Source organism: Trachemys scripta, chromosome 3 (assembly GCF_013100865.1).
Source record: "Trachemys scripta elegans isolate TJP31775 chromosome 3, CAS_Tse_1.0, whole genome shotgun sequence".
In the NCBI taxonomy this organism is placed as follows: Eukaryota; Metazoa; Chordata; order Testudines; family Emydidae; genus Trachemys; species Trachemys scripta.
Window position 1 is genome coordinate 13,334,797 of NC_048300.1, and position 16,450 is coordinate 13,351,246.

Below are 16,450 nucleotides of genomic sequence, written 5' to 3' on the forward strand. Positions count from 1 at the left end.
TGATACATGTAAATGCAAGGGGGAAAATGGGGCACTACAGTCATTTATCATGCAGTATAAAACTAACATCTTTCTTCCTTTTTGTAGCATGTAATGCAAATTTAACAGATTTAATTACATTTTATAAATACTTAAGTACTATTTTTTGAAGTGAAATATTAAAAGTAGAGTACTACACAACTCATTTAGCATATGACTTTTGGAATTAAACAAATTTTACAGGGAATCTGTACTTCACAAGATTACTATTTAAAAATGTTTTTATGGTGGCAACTTCTAGTAATACTTTGTTTTGACTGAGAAATTAGTAACTTTTAAATTCCCTTCTCTTTAATAATAATAATATATGGAGATATACCTATCTCAGAACCGGAAGGTCATCAAGTCCAGCCCCCTGCCTTCACTAGAAGAACCAAGTACTGATTTTGCCCCAGATCCCTAAGTGGCCCCCTCAAGGATTGAATTTATAACCCTAGATTTAGCAGGCCAATACTCAAACCACTGAGCTATCCCTCCCCCCATTAAACATTGACAACTTTCTTGTAGAAAGATAGTTATTTATCTATATTGTAATTGTTGCTTTTTGAGAAGTATTCAACTCAGGCATGCAGGCACCCAGCAAACTGAAGCCAGAGAAGTTTGCTTAGCAGTATCCATCGAAGCAGCGTCCACCCTTTGGCCCTTGTAGTCCCTCCCATGGCTATATAAGGGCAGCGGCGCCCCAAAACCCCTCAGTTCCTTCGCACTGGAATCCACAGCTGAAGGCTCTGAGGATGGAGAATGGATCATGGAATGCATGTCTGCACCCACATCTCAAAGAACAGCAGTTACAATACAGGTAAGTAACTCAACCAGAATTGCTCATGTCAGAGAAAGACCTTCGAATTCATAGAGACTTGTAGGGGCCCCAGTGCACTCCATTTTTTGAGTTGGAGTCAATGCTGACTTTGCTTTGTTCAAAATCAACTCCAATCAATGAAAGAAGTCCACAGTGAAGTGGACATGACTGAGGATTTATTCCTCAGATCTGCCTCTCATTAGCCAATCATCTATATAGGGGAAGATATGAATTCCCCTCCTTCTGAGACAGGCCACTACCAGTCATGCATTTGGTAAAGATGCATGGGGTGTACTGATAGTGTTGACTGACAACAAGGAATCTCAGAAATTTCCTGTGGCCTGGGAAAACCACCACACAGAAATAGGCATCCTGAAGATTGAGAGCAACAGACGAGTTGTGATTTGATGGGGAAAGAATAGTTGCCAGGGTAACCATGTGGAATCTCATATACTTGATGTATTTGTTGAGACTGTGGAAATCAAGGATAGGTCTCACCTCTTCCTTGGACTTGGGGATCAGGAGATACCGAGAGTAGAATCCCTTTCCCCAGTGAAAAGGAGGAACCTCCTCTATAGCTCCCAGAGCACGCAAAGTCTGGACCTGCTGAAGAAGCAGTGGTCTGTGAGAGGCATCCCTGAAAAGAGATGGGAAGGCAGGATGGAAAGAAACTGTATGGCATAACATGATTCCACAATGCTTAGAACCCATCTGTCTGTAGTTCTTACCCAAGCACTGTAGAAGCAAGACTGCCTGTCCCTGAATTGAGGCTGGGTTGAAACATTCACAATTGGTGTGTTGTTCTTGATATGAAAATCCAATATGCTGCCTCCCCGAAGATGGAGGATGGACTGGTTGGGTAAAACTAGACCCAGAAGATCTTCTCTGTGATTTCCCATTTTCTGGAGAAGCATTGCTGCCTAGCATGGTCAGATGACTGGCAAAAGATGACTGGCTAAGAGCAATACCGCTGCTGGTGATGCTCACCCACAAAATGACATCTCTTTGTGGCCTGGGTGTAAACCCCCAAAGATGGTAAAGTATCTCAGGAGTCCTTAAAAATGTAAAGTTGTCATAGATCCACAGGTCTAGTGCTCTCGCACAGCTCTGGAATAGTCTCTGGGAGGACACCATTAGAGTGTTAACCCCCTTACAGTCATATTCGTTCACTGGAGTAAGCCCCTAGGCTTCACCGCCTCCTAGGTACGAACTTTGGAGCCTTCAGCACCCGTTTCACACTGTGAGCTTCCCTCATATTGGCCATCTGAGGGAGACTTGCACACCCAAAGGGAGCAATGTATCCTCAACCTCTTTAGACTGGAGTGACTCTCAGACAGTATTGTAAAAACAGAAGGGTTTATTAGATGTCTGGAACACAGTGCAGAAAGGTCTTAGTTAGCATCAAGAATAGAAAACTATAGCATCGTCCACCTGGGTCAGTCCTGAGCCCAGACCCCCTCTTTGTCTCCAGTACAGAAGAGAATCTTGCTTCCAGCAACCCATACTATATCACACCCAAAGGGCCCCTCCTCCATCCTTTGTTCTGATTCCCAGGCAAAACAGGTCACCTGGTAATCCACCTTAGCTCTTTTTTTCTCCTCCTTTTTTGCCCTATTCATATAAAGCAAAGTTAGCAAGAGTCAGGCTATGAGAAAAAATCAGGCCTCGTTACAAAGCAGATGCCTGTAGGTTTGCTATCCAATACGTGAACTAAGTATTCACATAAACACATTCCAGAATACCCCCAATACAAGGTTATGGTGTAAACACACTCCCCAAAGATGATACCGGGACACACTGACCCCTCCTAAAGATAAAGATGATGGATAGAGATGTTTTGACTGAACCAACATGCATAAGGTAAAGGATGGTAATTAACAATGTCAGAGGGGCAATATGTAACTTCTGCCTTATTCAGTGCACAGAATAGATGGTGTTCACTTAATAATGAGCTTTTCAGTATTTTGTTTTATTTTCATAATTCAAAGTGTGACTCATGCCTTACTTCCTATGTGCTATTCAAACCCTGCTCTGAAAACAGAATTATTAATTTCCTTATGGGCTTTTGTATGACACTTATCACTATAGTATCTGAGTGCTTCACAAGTTTTAATGAATTTATTTTCACAATACCCCTGTGAGGTGAGGGGGTGGTACTACCTCCATTTTACAGATGGGGAGCTGTGGCACAGAGATTAAGATTAAAAGTTTCCACTAATTTTGGGTGCCCAATATAATACATCTAGGACCTGATTTTTCAGTGTACTTGGTATTATATAGCACTTACATGTTCAAGGCACAGCTCCACAGACTTCAGTTGCAGCTGTGAATGCTCAGCATTGCAAATCAGGTCCCAGGTCTCAAGTTGGGAATCCAGAAAATGAGGAACACATAATTAGTGACCATTTATCAGCTGGAAACTCTTCCCCCTGTGGGAAAGTGTACTCAGTGATAGCAAAAGAGTGCTTGGCTGCCAAATCGGCAATCGAGAGCCTGTGGTACTACCTCCTAGGAAACAAGTTCACACTAGTTACAGATCATGCTCCCTTATGTTGGCTGAATGTGATGAAAGAAACAAACCAGACATAAGATGGTACTTGTTGCTACAACCATATACCTTTCAGATACAGCACTGAGCAGGAAATTTGCATCACAACACCAATTTTTCTGTCCAGGGAGACAGTCTATGCTAGCCAAGGCAGGGCTTCAATCTTGCAAGGCAGATATGTAATGGGGTCTACCAAGCCCCATACTGAACATAGGGGGGCGGGGAGAGTCCCTCCTGTTTACAGGCAAGCAGCTTGGAGCTTCCAGTCATGGAGGCAGGCACCCACTGCTGCAACCAATAAAAGAAATAGGGCTTGCTATAAAGGCAAGAGTGCAGAGAAGGAAGGTGAGGCAGAAAGGCCTGGGTAGCAAGGTGCTGAAAACTCTGCACCAGGCTGCCTCCAAACATCTAGGCAACTGGAAGAGATGACAAGCCTAGGAAGTGAGCGGCTGACAGGCTGAAAGGAAGGTGAGGCTTCAAACACGGACTCACCAAGAACAAACTAAGGGGTGCCAGCCGCCAGTCAGATGAAGTTGAGGCCCCTTAAGAGGCCATCCCAAAAGGCTGTGACAGTCAGCAACCATGGAGAACAATAATATATATCTAGATTTCAATAGGTGCTAGCTGATTACTACATTTTTATTTATAAATGCAGATTTAAAACAAAACCATCAACTTGAATCTAGTTAGATAAAAAAAAACATGAGTTAAAAGTACTTTCAGGTACTACACTTGAGTCCCATAGCCAATGTTTTTCTATTTTCAATCTGTTTTTCTGTTCCCTGCTGCTGGGTGGAAAAATTCATACAAACAAAAGAAAATTTTCTTCATATAAACAAACGGAAATTTTGTGCAAAGTATTGTCAAATGCACAAAATAAGGAAACTGAAAATGTTAGTTTAAAATGTCCCTATGTAGGAAAAAAAAGGATGAGCAAAATAGTCTTTAGCAAAATTACTAAAATTGTGCAATTAGATCCTACAGACATAAAAGCAATTTTTCTTTGGGGGAAAAAAAAGATAAACATCTGCAGAAGCTGAAAAACACATGATGTACTGACTGCAGGCAGATGCAATAGCAATCAGAATTTTAAAAGTTGCAAATTTGGATATGGTGTGCTTAATGTAATCTGAGCATTAAAATTTATGTTGGCATAGAGAAATCTTGTTTTGTTTTGTTACTGTATGGTTGACAAGGTAACCTGTGAATACTCCCTCCCAGCATCTTGTATCAAACCAGTATTTTTAAAGAAAAAAATATCAGTGAGTCTGATCAGATCAAGGATACTTCTCTACAGACATGTAGCACTATAAGTCGTAAGTGGAGCATTTGTGAAAAGCGATGATGTGCTTGTCCACCATAAGCTAGAACTTACAATTTTTTTTTAAAAACTACAAATATTCAGTATTTGGGTATTCCTAAATTGTTTGACATTGAGGACCTATCAGTTAAAGATTCAACTTTTAGCTTTGATTGCAAATGACCTGTTTTAAACATACCGCAAACGTATTGTATATCAGCACCCCCCCACACAAATAAACAACCTTCTCTTACACTGACTAGAACTATTACAGTGTCTGATCCAAAGCCATATGAAGGTCAGTCTTTCATGGATTTCTGTCAGCTCTGGAGCAGGCCCACAATCATTTTTGCAACTTTTTATAACAAAGACTTGATAATGAGAGAGGTCTAGAGATTAAAAGGTAAGGTAATCAGTATGAGGGTTTTTTGGGGGGACTGGGGGGAGCGGAAAGGGTGGAATCAATTTTTCATTATACCTCTAAAATAAGTCATAATTAGCACAGTAAGTTATTAACTTGATCATGTAATTTTTTTTCTCTGCGTTTTATGACCTCAGTATTATTTTCTGTTACACTTGTTTCATTGAAGATAAACTGTACTTTTACTAGGATAATGCAGTCTTTTGTTACTGTCACAGCATAATAAAAACCAGAATTTGCTACATGTATCCAAAGAAATTTTAGATTTTGCAACTTGATACATCTTTCTCCCTGAATATCAATATCTTGTGAAGCTTTGTTTTTCAACATGTCTGAGTTTTAGTTTTTAAAGACATTTTGCACACTTTTTCACACATGCAAATTATTCATTTTATACATCTTACAGAAGATGTCCAATTTTTTTCCTGCACTTAAGTATCTCATAATGCTCATTTTTGAAGAACTTATAGGAGGACTCGATACCATTAAAATATATTCTTTGTGATTTATTATTTTATTTCTGCATTTTTGCTTTTTAGACTACATGTTTGCAGCTTAAAAGCAAATGGGAAAATAAAGATTGTCACAACATTCAACAATTTTTGGATGAATTATTTAAAAAGAGGAAAAGTCCAAATTTGCTAAATTGTCCACGACCTTTTAGGTTGTTGGTTAAGACTGACAGAATGTTTCACTATAGAGAAGCCTGATCATGGGGGATTGGTCCTGCTTTGTGCAGGGGGTTGGACTAGATCAGGGGTCTCAAACACATGCCCACCAAGCACTCCATGCCCACATGCCTCCCCGCCCCTCTGCCTACCCCGTGGCACCGGGAGCCCCGCACCGCTCCCTGAAGTGGCTGGAACTATGTCCCTGCAGCCCCAAGGGGGTGGGGGGGGGGAAGGAAGGGGAGTAGAGGGCTCCATGCTCTCACTTCCAGGCACTGCCTCCCGCAGCTCCCATTGGCCGGGAACGGGGAACCGCGGCCAATGGGAGCTTTGGCAGAGGTACCTGGAGGAGCAAGAGCAGCACATGGCGCCGTTCCCCCCCATCCCCCCAGGACTCTGGCTGCTTCCTGGAGCACAGGAGAGCAGAATGGAGCAGGGCCAGGGGCCAGAGCGGAGTGGGGCCAGGGCACGCAGGCAGGGAGCCTGCTCTGGCCACGGTGCGTGGTGCTGCCACCCTGGCGCCGCTCTAGGTAAGCGGCGCCGGGCTGGAGCCTGCACCCCAACCCCCTGTCCAGAGCTCCCTGCCGCACCCTGCACCCTGACCCCCTGCTGCACCCCTCACCCCTCCTGCACCCCACACCCCAATTCCCTGCCCTGAGCCCCCTGCTATACACTGCATACCTCCTGCACCTCAACTTCCTGCCCTGAGCCCCCATCACACTCCGCACCCCTCCTGCCCCCAGGGAGGGGGCAGAGTTGGGGTGAGGACTTCAGGGAAGGGGTGGGAATGGGGGCAGGGAAGGAGCGGGAAGAGGCAGGGCAGGGGCGGAGCCTCATGGAAGGGGTGTAGTGGGGGCGGGGGCAGCAAGGGGTGGGTGTCAGTGATGCAGCCCTTGGGCCAATGCACTAGTCTTCATGCGGCCCTCGTGGTCATTTGAGTTTGAGACCCCTGGACTAAATGACCTCCTGAGGTCCCTTCCAACCCTGATATTCTATGAGTCTATGAGTCATGTAAACACTTATGCAAATGAGTAATTTTGCTCAAATGAGTAAAGTTACTTATAAGCATAAGTGTTTATAGGATTGGAACTAAATATATGTATTTGACTAAAATGAGAATGCATATCTAAGTGACAGTGTCAAATAGTTTTTGCCCTAAAATTTAGGTTTTATTTATAAATTTTGTTTTGCTAATTAAGACCCTCAGCCTGCAACTGAGTCTGCATGTGTGGGCCCCTGCTCCCTGTGTAGCTCTCTTGACTTCCATGGAGCTCTACACAGGGATCCACCTTTATCCATCTCATTGTGGGATCAAAATTATTGGCCTTGATCATTCAATGTGATTCATGAAGGTGGAACCTTACGCCCAAGCACAGTACAAATGAAGTCAGTTGGGCTCTGTATGGATGCAGGGGTTTATCTATGCACCTTTGATTGAGGAGTTATTTTTGCCTTACTGTTATAAAAGTAATTGAAACAAAATTTGGTGTGTTTAGATTTAAATATTTCCTTGCAGTGTTTGCAACCTAAGCAGGCAGCACTGTTAAGTACAGGAATTAGAAAGTGAAACTGATGTGAAAGTAACTACAAACTTTATCCGAAGAAGTGGGTATTCACCCACGAAAACTCATGCTCCTATACGTCTGTTAGTCTATAAGGTGCCACAGGACTCTTTGCTGCTTTTACAGATCCAGACTAACACGGCTACCCCTCTGATACAAACTTTATGTTTCACTTCATCTACTGCACTAGGAAATGGAAAGAGTAAACACAGTTTATGTACAGCCTATTTATTATGGCTAAATTACATTTTTCAAAATTATTTCAGAGGTAGGGGTTAAAATCAGTATTTTAAAATAACAAATTTCCCTATTACAATAACAACACAACAGATTGACTGACTAAAATATTTTTTTAAACTACTACAATATTATATAGTCTGCTTGCTGGTTGTTGTTTTGTTTTTTCATTTCTCTCAGCTTTCAAAGTCAGGTAGAAAGTTTCACTTCTTTACACACTTTCTACTGATATTTTGTCTCATGAACTAATACATGCTGCAATGTTGGGTTGCAAATGGTGCAGGGGAATGTCTATGTGTGTGTGTGTGTGTGTACAGTTAAGTTTATAGTCCAGTGTGTGTTTTAAATTAAATTAAATTCTCTGTTTTAGATAAAAATCTATTTTAAAATCTAAAAGTTGGGTCCCAAGTGCCCAGACACTAAGAGCAAGGATTTTATTTTAAAAAATGAAATAACTATTCTTGTCCCAAAAACCAAAATCTCAATTGAGTGATCATAAAATTTTAATTTGACATTGCTCAAGCTAATTTGTGACCTGCAAAATGCAGTGCAAAGAGGGTAATAGTTATACGTCTTTTTTTTCCCCCACTGTCATATTGATTTCTGAAGTCAAATGTCACAAAGGGAAGCAGCTATAACAGAGGATTAGGTTGGGTTGTGCGCAACATGGTAATGCAAGATTATAATGTCCCTTCATAATAAATAATAATAATATATATTTACAACTGTCATTCTATTGTTTTGCAGTGGCTGCAAAGGGTTTGGTGGGACAAATTCTGAAGGTGGCATCATTCTTGGATGGTTAGGCACCACATTATTATTAAAGTGATGACGGTGATATGCTCTTGGGGGGAGGGATAGCTCAGTGGTTTGAGCATTGGCCTGCTAAACTCAGGATTGTGAGTTCAATCCTTAAAGGGGCCACTGAAGGATCTGGGGCAAAATCAGTACTTGGTCCTGCTAGTGACAGCAGGGGGCTGGACTCAGTGACCCAACGTTCCTTCCAGTTCTAGGAGATAGGATATCTCCCTTAATCTTAAACTACTAATCTCACAAATTTTAATTACCAGTAATGATGACACAGGGTAGGAAACTATAGTTCAATGCACAAGAACTTGAAAGTTAACCAACCACAAAGTGTATTTTCAAACACAGAGCTAGAAATTTTCAAAAGTGATTGTAGGTGCCCAACAGGTGGAGAGAACAGGCTTGATTTTTCACAAGGGCTGAACAGTAGGTGCCCCAGGAAAAACCAAACCCAGGAGTGATGCCTTAATAGGGTGACCAGATAGCAAATGTAAAAAATCAGGACAGGCTTGGGGGATAATAGGTGCCTATATAGTAAACCCCCCAAATATTGGGACTGTCCCTATGGGGACATCTGGTCACCCTATGCCTTAAGTTGGGCACCCAGATGTGAGGCACCAAAAACCATGAGTCATTTTGGAAGGGTCTACTTGTTTTCGCACGTCCCGTCGCTTGCTCACGCCGGCTCTAAGGAGGGGAAAGCCGCTGTAGGGCAGTGTCAGATACCTACTGTGCACTGAGACCAGGAGGGCCAGCAGCAGCAGCGCCACACTCAGAGCCTTCATCGCAGAGCAGCTCCTGCTGCTCTAACTCTCCCCCACGGACCCCACATGGGGCAGGGGCCGCAACCGACACCTGCCCCCGGCTTCAGGCCAGGGACGGGCTCCCCCCCTAGGCCCCTCTTCCACACACCCAGGGCAGGGCCAGGCCCCACCTCTAGGGCAGCAGGCACTACCGGCCGCGGCCACCTCAAAGGTCCGAGCTCATCCACTCCCACCCCGGCTAAACGGCCGCCTGCCCGCCCCCAGCGCAGGCTCGGCCCTGATGCGGTTACTTAGCAACCGTTCCCTCACTAGCGGCCAATCCCCGCCTTCCGTTCCGTCTGACCTTCAACCCGGAAGTGAAATGTCAGTTCACGGGTTCTAACCGAAAGGGCTCAGGGCAGGCGGGCACCCGGGCGCGGCGGTGCTGCCAGGGACGCCCCTTGCCCGGTGAGGGTGGGACGCAATCAGTAACCCCGGTGTGTTTTGGGCGGGACCCCCTCCTCCCAGAGCCCGGCCTGCTCGCGCTCTGCACAGAGCCGCTTCCCATGGGGCTCGGGGGTGTGTGTGTGTGTCAATTGCTGTGGCCTCTTCCCGCCCGTGGCACGTGAGCGCGACTCAGTGAAAGAGGGGCAGGAGCCTCCCGACTCACAGCCACACCTGCGGGCGCAGCAACAGGCCAGAGAAGGATATTACACAGCATCTCCTCCCGCCCCGGAGCAACGTGTCGCACCTAAGCACAGACGGCAGCGGGGTGGGCTCGGTATGGGGGGAGAAAGGGCTGAGATATGCCGCCGAGTTGGGGCGAGATTAGTCACAAAACATCGGTGCAAAGAAGCCTGTCCCCGGGGGCTGGGGAGGATGACTGTACTCTAGGGACACCCCCACATCGCAGTCAAGCGCCCCCGGACTATGGGCAGCAAGGGAGCCCCCCCCCATAAAGGAGGGCGCTTGGGTAAAGGGAGGGCATCTCCCTTGGCCTTCCCTGGAAAGAAGAGGCACCTCCCCACTGCTCCCCCATGGAGGGAGCCACCCAAGTGTTTCCCTCCACCCATGCACAGAGAGGGGACCCACCCTGCCCCGCTCCGGGTGGACGGGGACTCCCCAAAGCCGCCCGGCTCCCCCACGCCTTGCCCGCGAGGAGGGAATCACCCCGCGGCGAGGGAGCCCACCATGGCCTGAGCCGACTCGTGTGCCCGGCGCTGCCCCCCGGGCCTGTCCCTTTAAGGCCCCTCCCCTCGGCCGCGGCGCTGGAGCCCGGGTGCTGTAAGCGGCTCGGCGGGGAGGGGGCCGATGAGCGGCGGCTGCCGGAGCCAACGGGCTGCGGGGAGGGAGGCGGGCGCTGCGGGGGTGTCGGGTTAGAGCGAGGCGTGACCCAGTTGACAGGCGCTGTGAGCCGCAGGGCAGGAGCGAGCCGTGCAGGGGGACGCCGGGTCAGTGATTTCCCCCCATCTCCGGTGAGCCTGGGGAACGTGCAGCTCAAAGCCGCCGCCAGCCACAGCACCATGTACCCCGGCAACAAGCGGAAAAAGCTCTGGAAGGAGGAGAAAGGTACCAGCCCCCCGCAGCCCTGTCTCAGCCGGGCAGGGCACCCTATCTCCCCGCCGGGTGGGGAGCCCCTTTCCCTCCCCATCCGCCCTACCTCTTGTCCTGCCCCACTTTCCTAGTCCCCCCCCCTGTCCTCCTGAGGGGCAGTGTAACCCTCCCCCCACAGCCCAGTGGGGCAACTGGTAGGTCCCTTGGCCCCACTATCCTTGCTGGGGGGCAGAGTCTCCTCCTCCCCCTTTGTCTCCTTACTCGTCCCCCTGTTGCTGTCTCAGTGGGACAGGGTCTCAACCTGCCTTGCTGTACTCTGTGAATGGTTCTCCTGGGTTTTGAGCCACCCCCGTGGCTCTGAGGTGTGAGCTCCCCAGTTGCTCTTATGCCTTAAATTTCTCTCTCCTCTTCCACTATGTGTGGGCGGTGGTGCTGGAGCTAGGGGTTTTGGAGATGCTTCCCCACCCCCTGGCTTGAAGTAGTACCATGGTTTCTATCAGCAGCAGCACCCCCACTATAAACATTGTTCTAGCACCCCTGTTTATGGGTCATCCCCCGCACTTTTCTGTGTGCTGCACCTTTCGCTGGGGTATGTGTCTTTACTCCCAGTGTTTCTCTTCTCCAGCCATCCCTGTGTGTGTCAGTCTGGCCACGAGCCTCCTTTCTTTTCTTTAGTATATTTCTGCTATCTTTCTCAAACAATCACCCTTTCCTTGTATGTGACTTCTCCTTTTCCTTGCGTTCTCTGTCCCTCTCTCTTCCTTTGCATGACTGCGGATTCTCCCCCTTCCTAGACCCTTATTCAAACCTGATCTTTCTCCCAAGAGGCTATTCCAATCAGCACGAACCCATATTTGTATTGTGTGTGTGTTTAAAACAAAACTTGTTTTGTTGTTGTTGTTTTTTTTTACATAGGGATGACATGTTGTGAGATAACTGTGTGCTACTGGGGGGATGGGTGGGGGGGGAGAAACATGAAGTGGAGTGTTTCTCCCTATCCTTACCCCTTCTCTCTTTTCCCTTTTATTTTCTAGATCTAGATAGGAAAATACATCTGCAATGCTAGTTATCACAAAACAGACATAGAATAGAGAGAGAAGTCTGAAACAAGTTCAAGTGTCTAAAAGCACAATACATATTTTTTTAAAAGTAGCTGGGGGAGGTTGGAGAGAAAAGAGAGGGCTACATAGAAACGGAAAACTGACCACTTCAATGGCTCTAACTGAAGGAAACATTTTGAAACCAAATATAACTTTAAATCTCACAAACTTATTTTTATCAAATGCTAGTTTTGATTGAGAGGCCATTTAAAATGGAAGAAGAGAAAAAGGTGTTAAATTGGAAAAATACAGGTGAAATATTTCCTTTATAAACTACTCTGTAGAAAAAATAAACATTCCATACAATGCATGTAAAAAGACAGAACTAACACTGAATCTACTGCTATAAAGTTAGTCATATGAAAGGTTGGTATGTTTCAGGTAGGTGAGAAATAAATTCTGTAAGCTACTAAATTAAGTGTTTAATCCAAACATAACTCCACTTTAACTTACATGGCTTTTTATTGTTGTGTTTAACTATTGAACACGGATAGTAGCTTAAATAAAACTTATTGATCTTCTTGGCACGAACCTTGCAATGGCAGCTAAGTGAAATCTTCATGGTAGAAAACAGCTGAGCCCCCTCCTGTGAAAAATGTTTCCCTTTTTAGTAAGGGAACTGACTTTTAGAACTGTATCCTGCCTTGAAAACTCTGTCATCAATCTAATAGGAACGTTTTTCTTCTTCTTAATTGGATAAAGAGCAACTTGTCCACAAACACAGAATTACCGTCAAACTGATCTTGCAATTTTGTATTGACTGTTTTGAAGACAATCCAAAGATACACACAATAATAGAAACAGTACAAAATCCTGTTACCAATATCAACTAATATAAATTAGTTCAGTTGTTTAGCCCTGGAAACACTTATGTTGACCTTCTATTTAATGTTCACATAAAATGAAAAACTACACTCTTAAGCAGCTAACAAGTATGACAGACCATGTAAAGTATTATTTTCTTTTTCATATTTTGTTGTTGCCGTTTCTTCTACTGTAGGATTCCTATAATTTATTATCAGTAAGGTAGCACATGGAAGCCAGGGCCTTGTGGTGCTAGATGTTGCATGACCATAACAGACTGCCACTACCTGAGAGAGAAGACAAAGTCTAAACACAACTTCATAGGGGGGAAAAAGAGCAAAACAAATACATAATCCATCTGCCTGAGGCTAGTCCAACTTCTTATGTTTCACTTAAATGTACAAGAAGTTATTTATGTGGCATGGGCTCTACGGGCAAAAACTACTTACATGAGCTGAGATTTTAATCTTGCATGCCTGATGCTATCGTTCCTACTTGCAGTGGATAAAATGACAGTCAAATTGTGATGGGCACTCTTAATTTTGAGCTCCCTTCTGTTGCTGAATATTCAGTATCTTTAATATATGATCAAGCAATACTAACTTCCTGCAGAAATGTTAAAGGGATGCACTTGGTTTACTTAGGGGCGTGTGGGGAGGGGAGAGGTTTATAAAACTTAAAACTATGAATGCTTTCTCCCATCCAGCAGAGAGAAGAAATAGGGACTTCACATTTGCAGGCAATTACTGTACCAAAGTTGATAGAAGATCCCTAAGCATGAGCAGCATTCTAATAGGAATCTCAGCACCTTTCTACCTCTGACATTTGTCAGGGGAGCTTCTCATCAAGGGTGTATATCCTGGATTTGGTGGTGAGGGATGCTCCTACTTCATCATTTCTATTGAGGCTGTCCATTAATGTCTAGTAAATGTCCTTCAGCCTTGATTAATCTCTCTCGCTTTCTTTTTGTAGCTGTGTTGGTCCTGGGATATGAGAGAGACTGGGTGAGGTGAGTTGATATTTTTATTGGACTAATTTCTGTTGTTGAAAGAGACAAGCTTTTGAGCTTACATACCTGAAGAAGAGCTCTGTGGAGCTCGAAAGCTTGTTTCCTTCATTAACAGAAATTGGTTCAATAAAAGATGTTACCTCAACCACCTTGTCTCTCATTTGATTACTAGATGTCAGTACTGCAATGTCTGTATTGTAGATGCCTAACTTCTGGATTTTTTTTTTCTTTTTTTTTTTTTTCCTCCAGTGGTTGTCTTCCTACTAGGTGAATGCCTGCAGTGTCTGTCTGTGGCTGCTGAGCATTCACAAGCTGCAGCAGTGTGAAATTGACCTTTTTTCTTTCTGTTTCACTCTTTACCTGGATCTTACAATTTCATGTTAACACAAGAGCCGGCTCTCTGCAAACTAAGGAAAATAACACTTCATTGATTCACATTTGAAAGGTGATATTTACAGCTATGGGTATTAGAGGCTTTTCTGAGAGCTTATTTTAACAGAAACTGATAGTTTAGGACTACACTGCTCCATACAAGTAAGTGTCAAGCCCTGCTAGTAATAAAGACATAGAAGAATTTTGTTTCTTAAAGGCAACAAAATGACTTGTACCCTTTTCACTAAAATACAGTAGAACTCTGTTTGCTTGTCTGTCCTGCAGCTCTGAAGTTTTGAGTGTGTCTATAGTACCAATTGATCTCTGCAGTTTGAGGTTCATCTTTCTGTAGCACATGTGAAATGTCTGTTGTATTCTGTGCTCTCGAGGATTAAACAATTGAATTTCATTGAAATTTTATTGAATAATAATCTCATGACATTGATTCTCTCTCAATTTTTTTTCTAAAGGTCCAATTAAGGTACATAACCTGGAGGATTGGAAAAAATACATAATGTTTAAGATGGTTTAAAAAAATATTGCAATGTAAAAATGTTTAAAATGAGAGGGAGTCTCCTTTTTATAGTGAGAAGTCAAACTTTGATTATTGGACTTCAGTTTTAGAAATTTCTAAGTATAATTTACATCTCCTGAAAGATACCAGTGTTTATCTGAGCAGCAGCCTCTCCATCCTGCTGAATCACTGTGTCTCAAACATGATCTGAAAATACAATTTTTAGATGGAGAGTAACTCCTTCCCCATTTCTGTCTAGTCCTGGGCCTCGACTAAGAGCAGCAGATATGATATTGGACTACGATCTCAAGAAGGAAAAACATTTGGCTGCTTCAGATAATGTAAAACATACTTGTATGTGAAAATGAACTAAATGCTTTTAGATAAACTTAATTTGTATTACGTAGTTCACTTGTTACTATACCCAAATTATGCTTATATGGAAAATGACTGCCAGAGGCTAGACTTGAATACAAGAGTACTGGTGTGCTCTGCAGTATTGCCCCACTTTCTTTTTATGGAAGGGAGAATTTATATAATGCTGTAAGAAGAAAAAGGGTTAAACAATCTTATTATAACATTTTTATATAGATGAAATGGCTTCCCACACAAAACTGGGATTTATTATGCTAATAGAATACATAGAGGTTGAAATTTATTCGTCTGCCTTTCCTCTCACCCATATGACTTTGGCATATGGGTTCTAATAGCAGCTGCAGCCCTTCCATTTCATTTGGATGGAGTACACCCACTGAGGTTTGTAAAAACTCTGGAACCTGGGATGGTACTTCTGGCCCACTCCCCCATGTTGTCATGCATGCCCTTTGGAATCCTCAGTTAATATGTTATGAATACCAGTATAGGAACCTAGGATGGATGTGGGCCTGATATTAATAGAGATCAACAGAACACTGGATCCTGAGAGGACGAAAGGTCTAATCTGTGTTTCTAATGCATCTTGTGGTGATAAGCAGGTATCTCAAGGGATAATATGTTAATACAACACTAAATGGGTAACAAAGATTTTAACAGTGAAGTGTAGTCTGAGGTTTTGTGTCAAGTTACTGCTGACTTATTCCTGTTACAATCATTGCTAAAAACATTCTCAGTCTTTTGTTAAATCCACAGAAAAAGAAGGAAAACAATTAAAGCATTTGAAACTAAAAGAAGTAATGCTTTCATTTTACTAATTGCCCTCTTCCTTTAGCTGTATAAAGCCTTTTTTCAAAATAAGGGAAAACCCTGTTTTGATGGTCTCTTTAGATTGTATGAATTGTCCTTTTTTTTTTTTTATTTTTTTTTTTATTTAAGGTGAGGGTGTTGATTTTTGAGGTAGTCTTGAGCTGTTATAAATCCAATCCTGTTTCATTTAAGACCAAACAAAACAAATTCCCATAAGAAGAATAGCAAAAATCAGAAATGTGGCTTTTGTCTCTGATGCTCTCTTGCTTGTGACCTAGCTGTTAGAGAAGTACAGGGAAAGCACATGGGTTTATCAGTCACTGCAAGACTTGGAAAACAGCTACCAACAGCAGGCTGTTTTAAGGCATTACTTTTAGCTTCCCTATCTGGTCACAGGTTTACTACAGCAGGGTTGCAAATAGCCTGGCTTAGACAAGACAATTCCACTATCTTTTTGTCTTTTGTTTAATAAAATAGGAAAGAGAATAAATGAGGTGGGGATGGAAAATGACAAATTAAGGAGGGGGTGATGTCAGGAACCTGACATCCCAGGTGGTGGTCAGGATTTATCTGATGTTGGTGGAGGTGGTGATTACTGATGAAGCCCAGCTGCGGGAGAAGCTGGGTAAGGTGTAAAGCCAGGAAGTTTGCCACAGAAAAAGGCTGCAGGGGCAGAGTCTGCAGTCACTCTCTTGGTTCAGAGATGGGGGTGGGAGGAAACCTAAGGGGGAGCAAAAGCCGTGGGATCCTGTCCCTGATAAAGGGGTTTACCCAGAGGAGTTGCAGGGAAG

The 16,450-nt window shown here is 43.9% G+C and overlaps 1 protein-coding gene across 4 annotated transcripts in view; it reads left to right on the forward strand.

The window, feature by feature from the left end:
• The first annotated feature begins 10,566 nt into the window (after positions 1–10,566).
• The window catches only part of MACROD2 (mono-ADP ribosylhydrolase 2), a 1,283,788-nt gene continuing 1,277,904 nt past the window's right edge, over positions 10,567–16,450 (forward strand). For all 4 annotated transcript variants that reach the window (XM_034764159.1, XM_034764162.1, XM_034764161.1 and 1 more), the window contains exon 1: positions 10,567–10,693. In XM_034764159.1, coding sequence (XP_034620050.1) covers positions 10,648–10,693 — 46 coding nt within the window. In that variant the 5' untranslated portion in view covers positions 10,567–10,647. The remainder of the gene's footprint in view (positions 10,694–16,450) is intronic.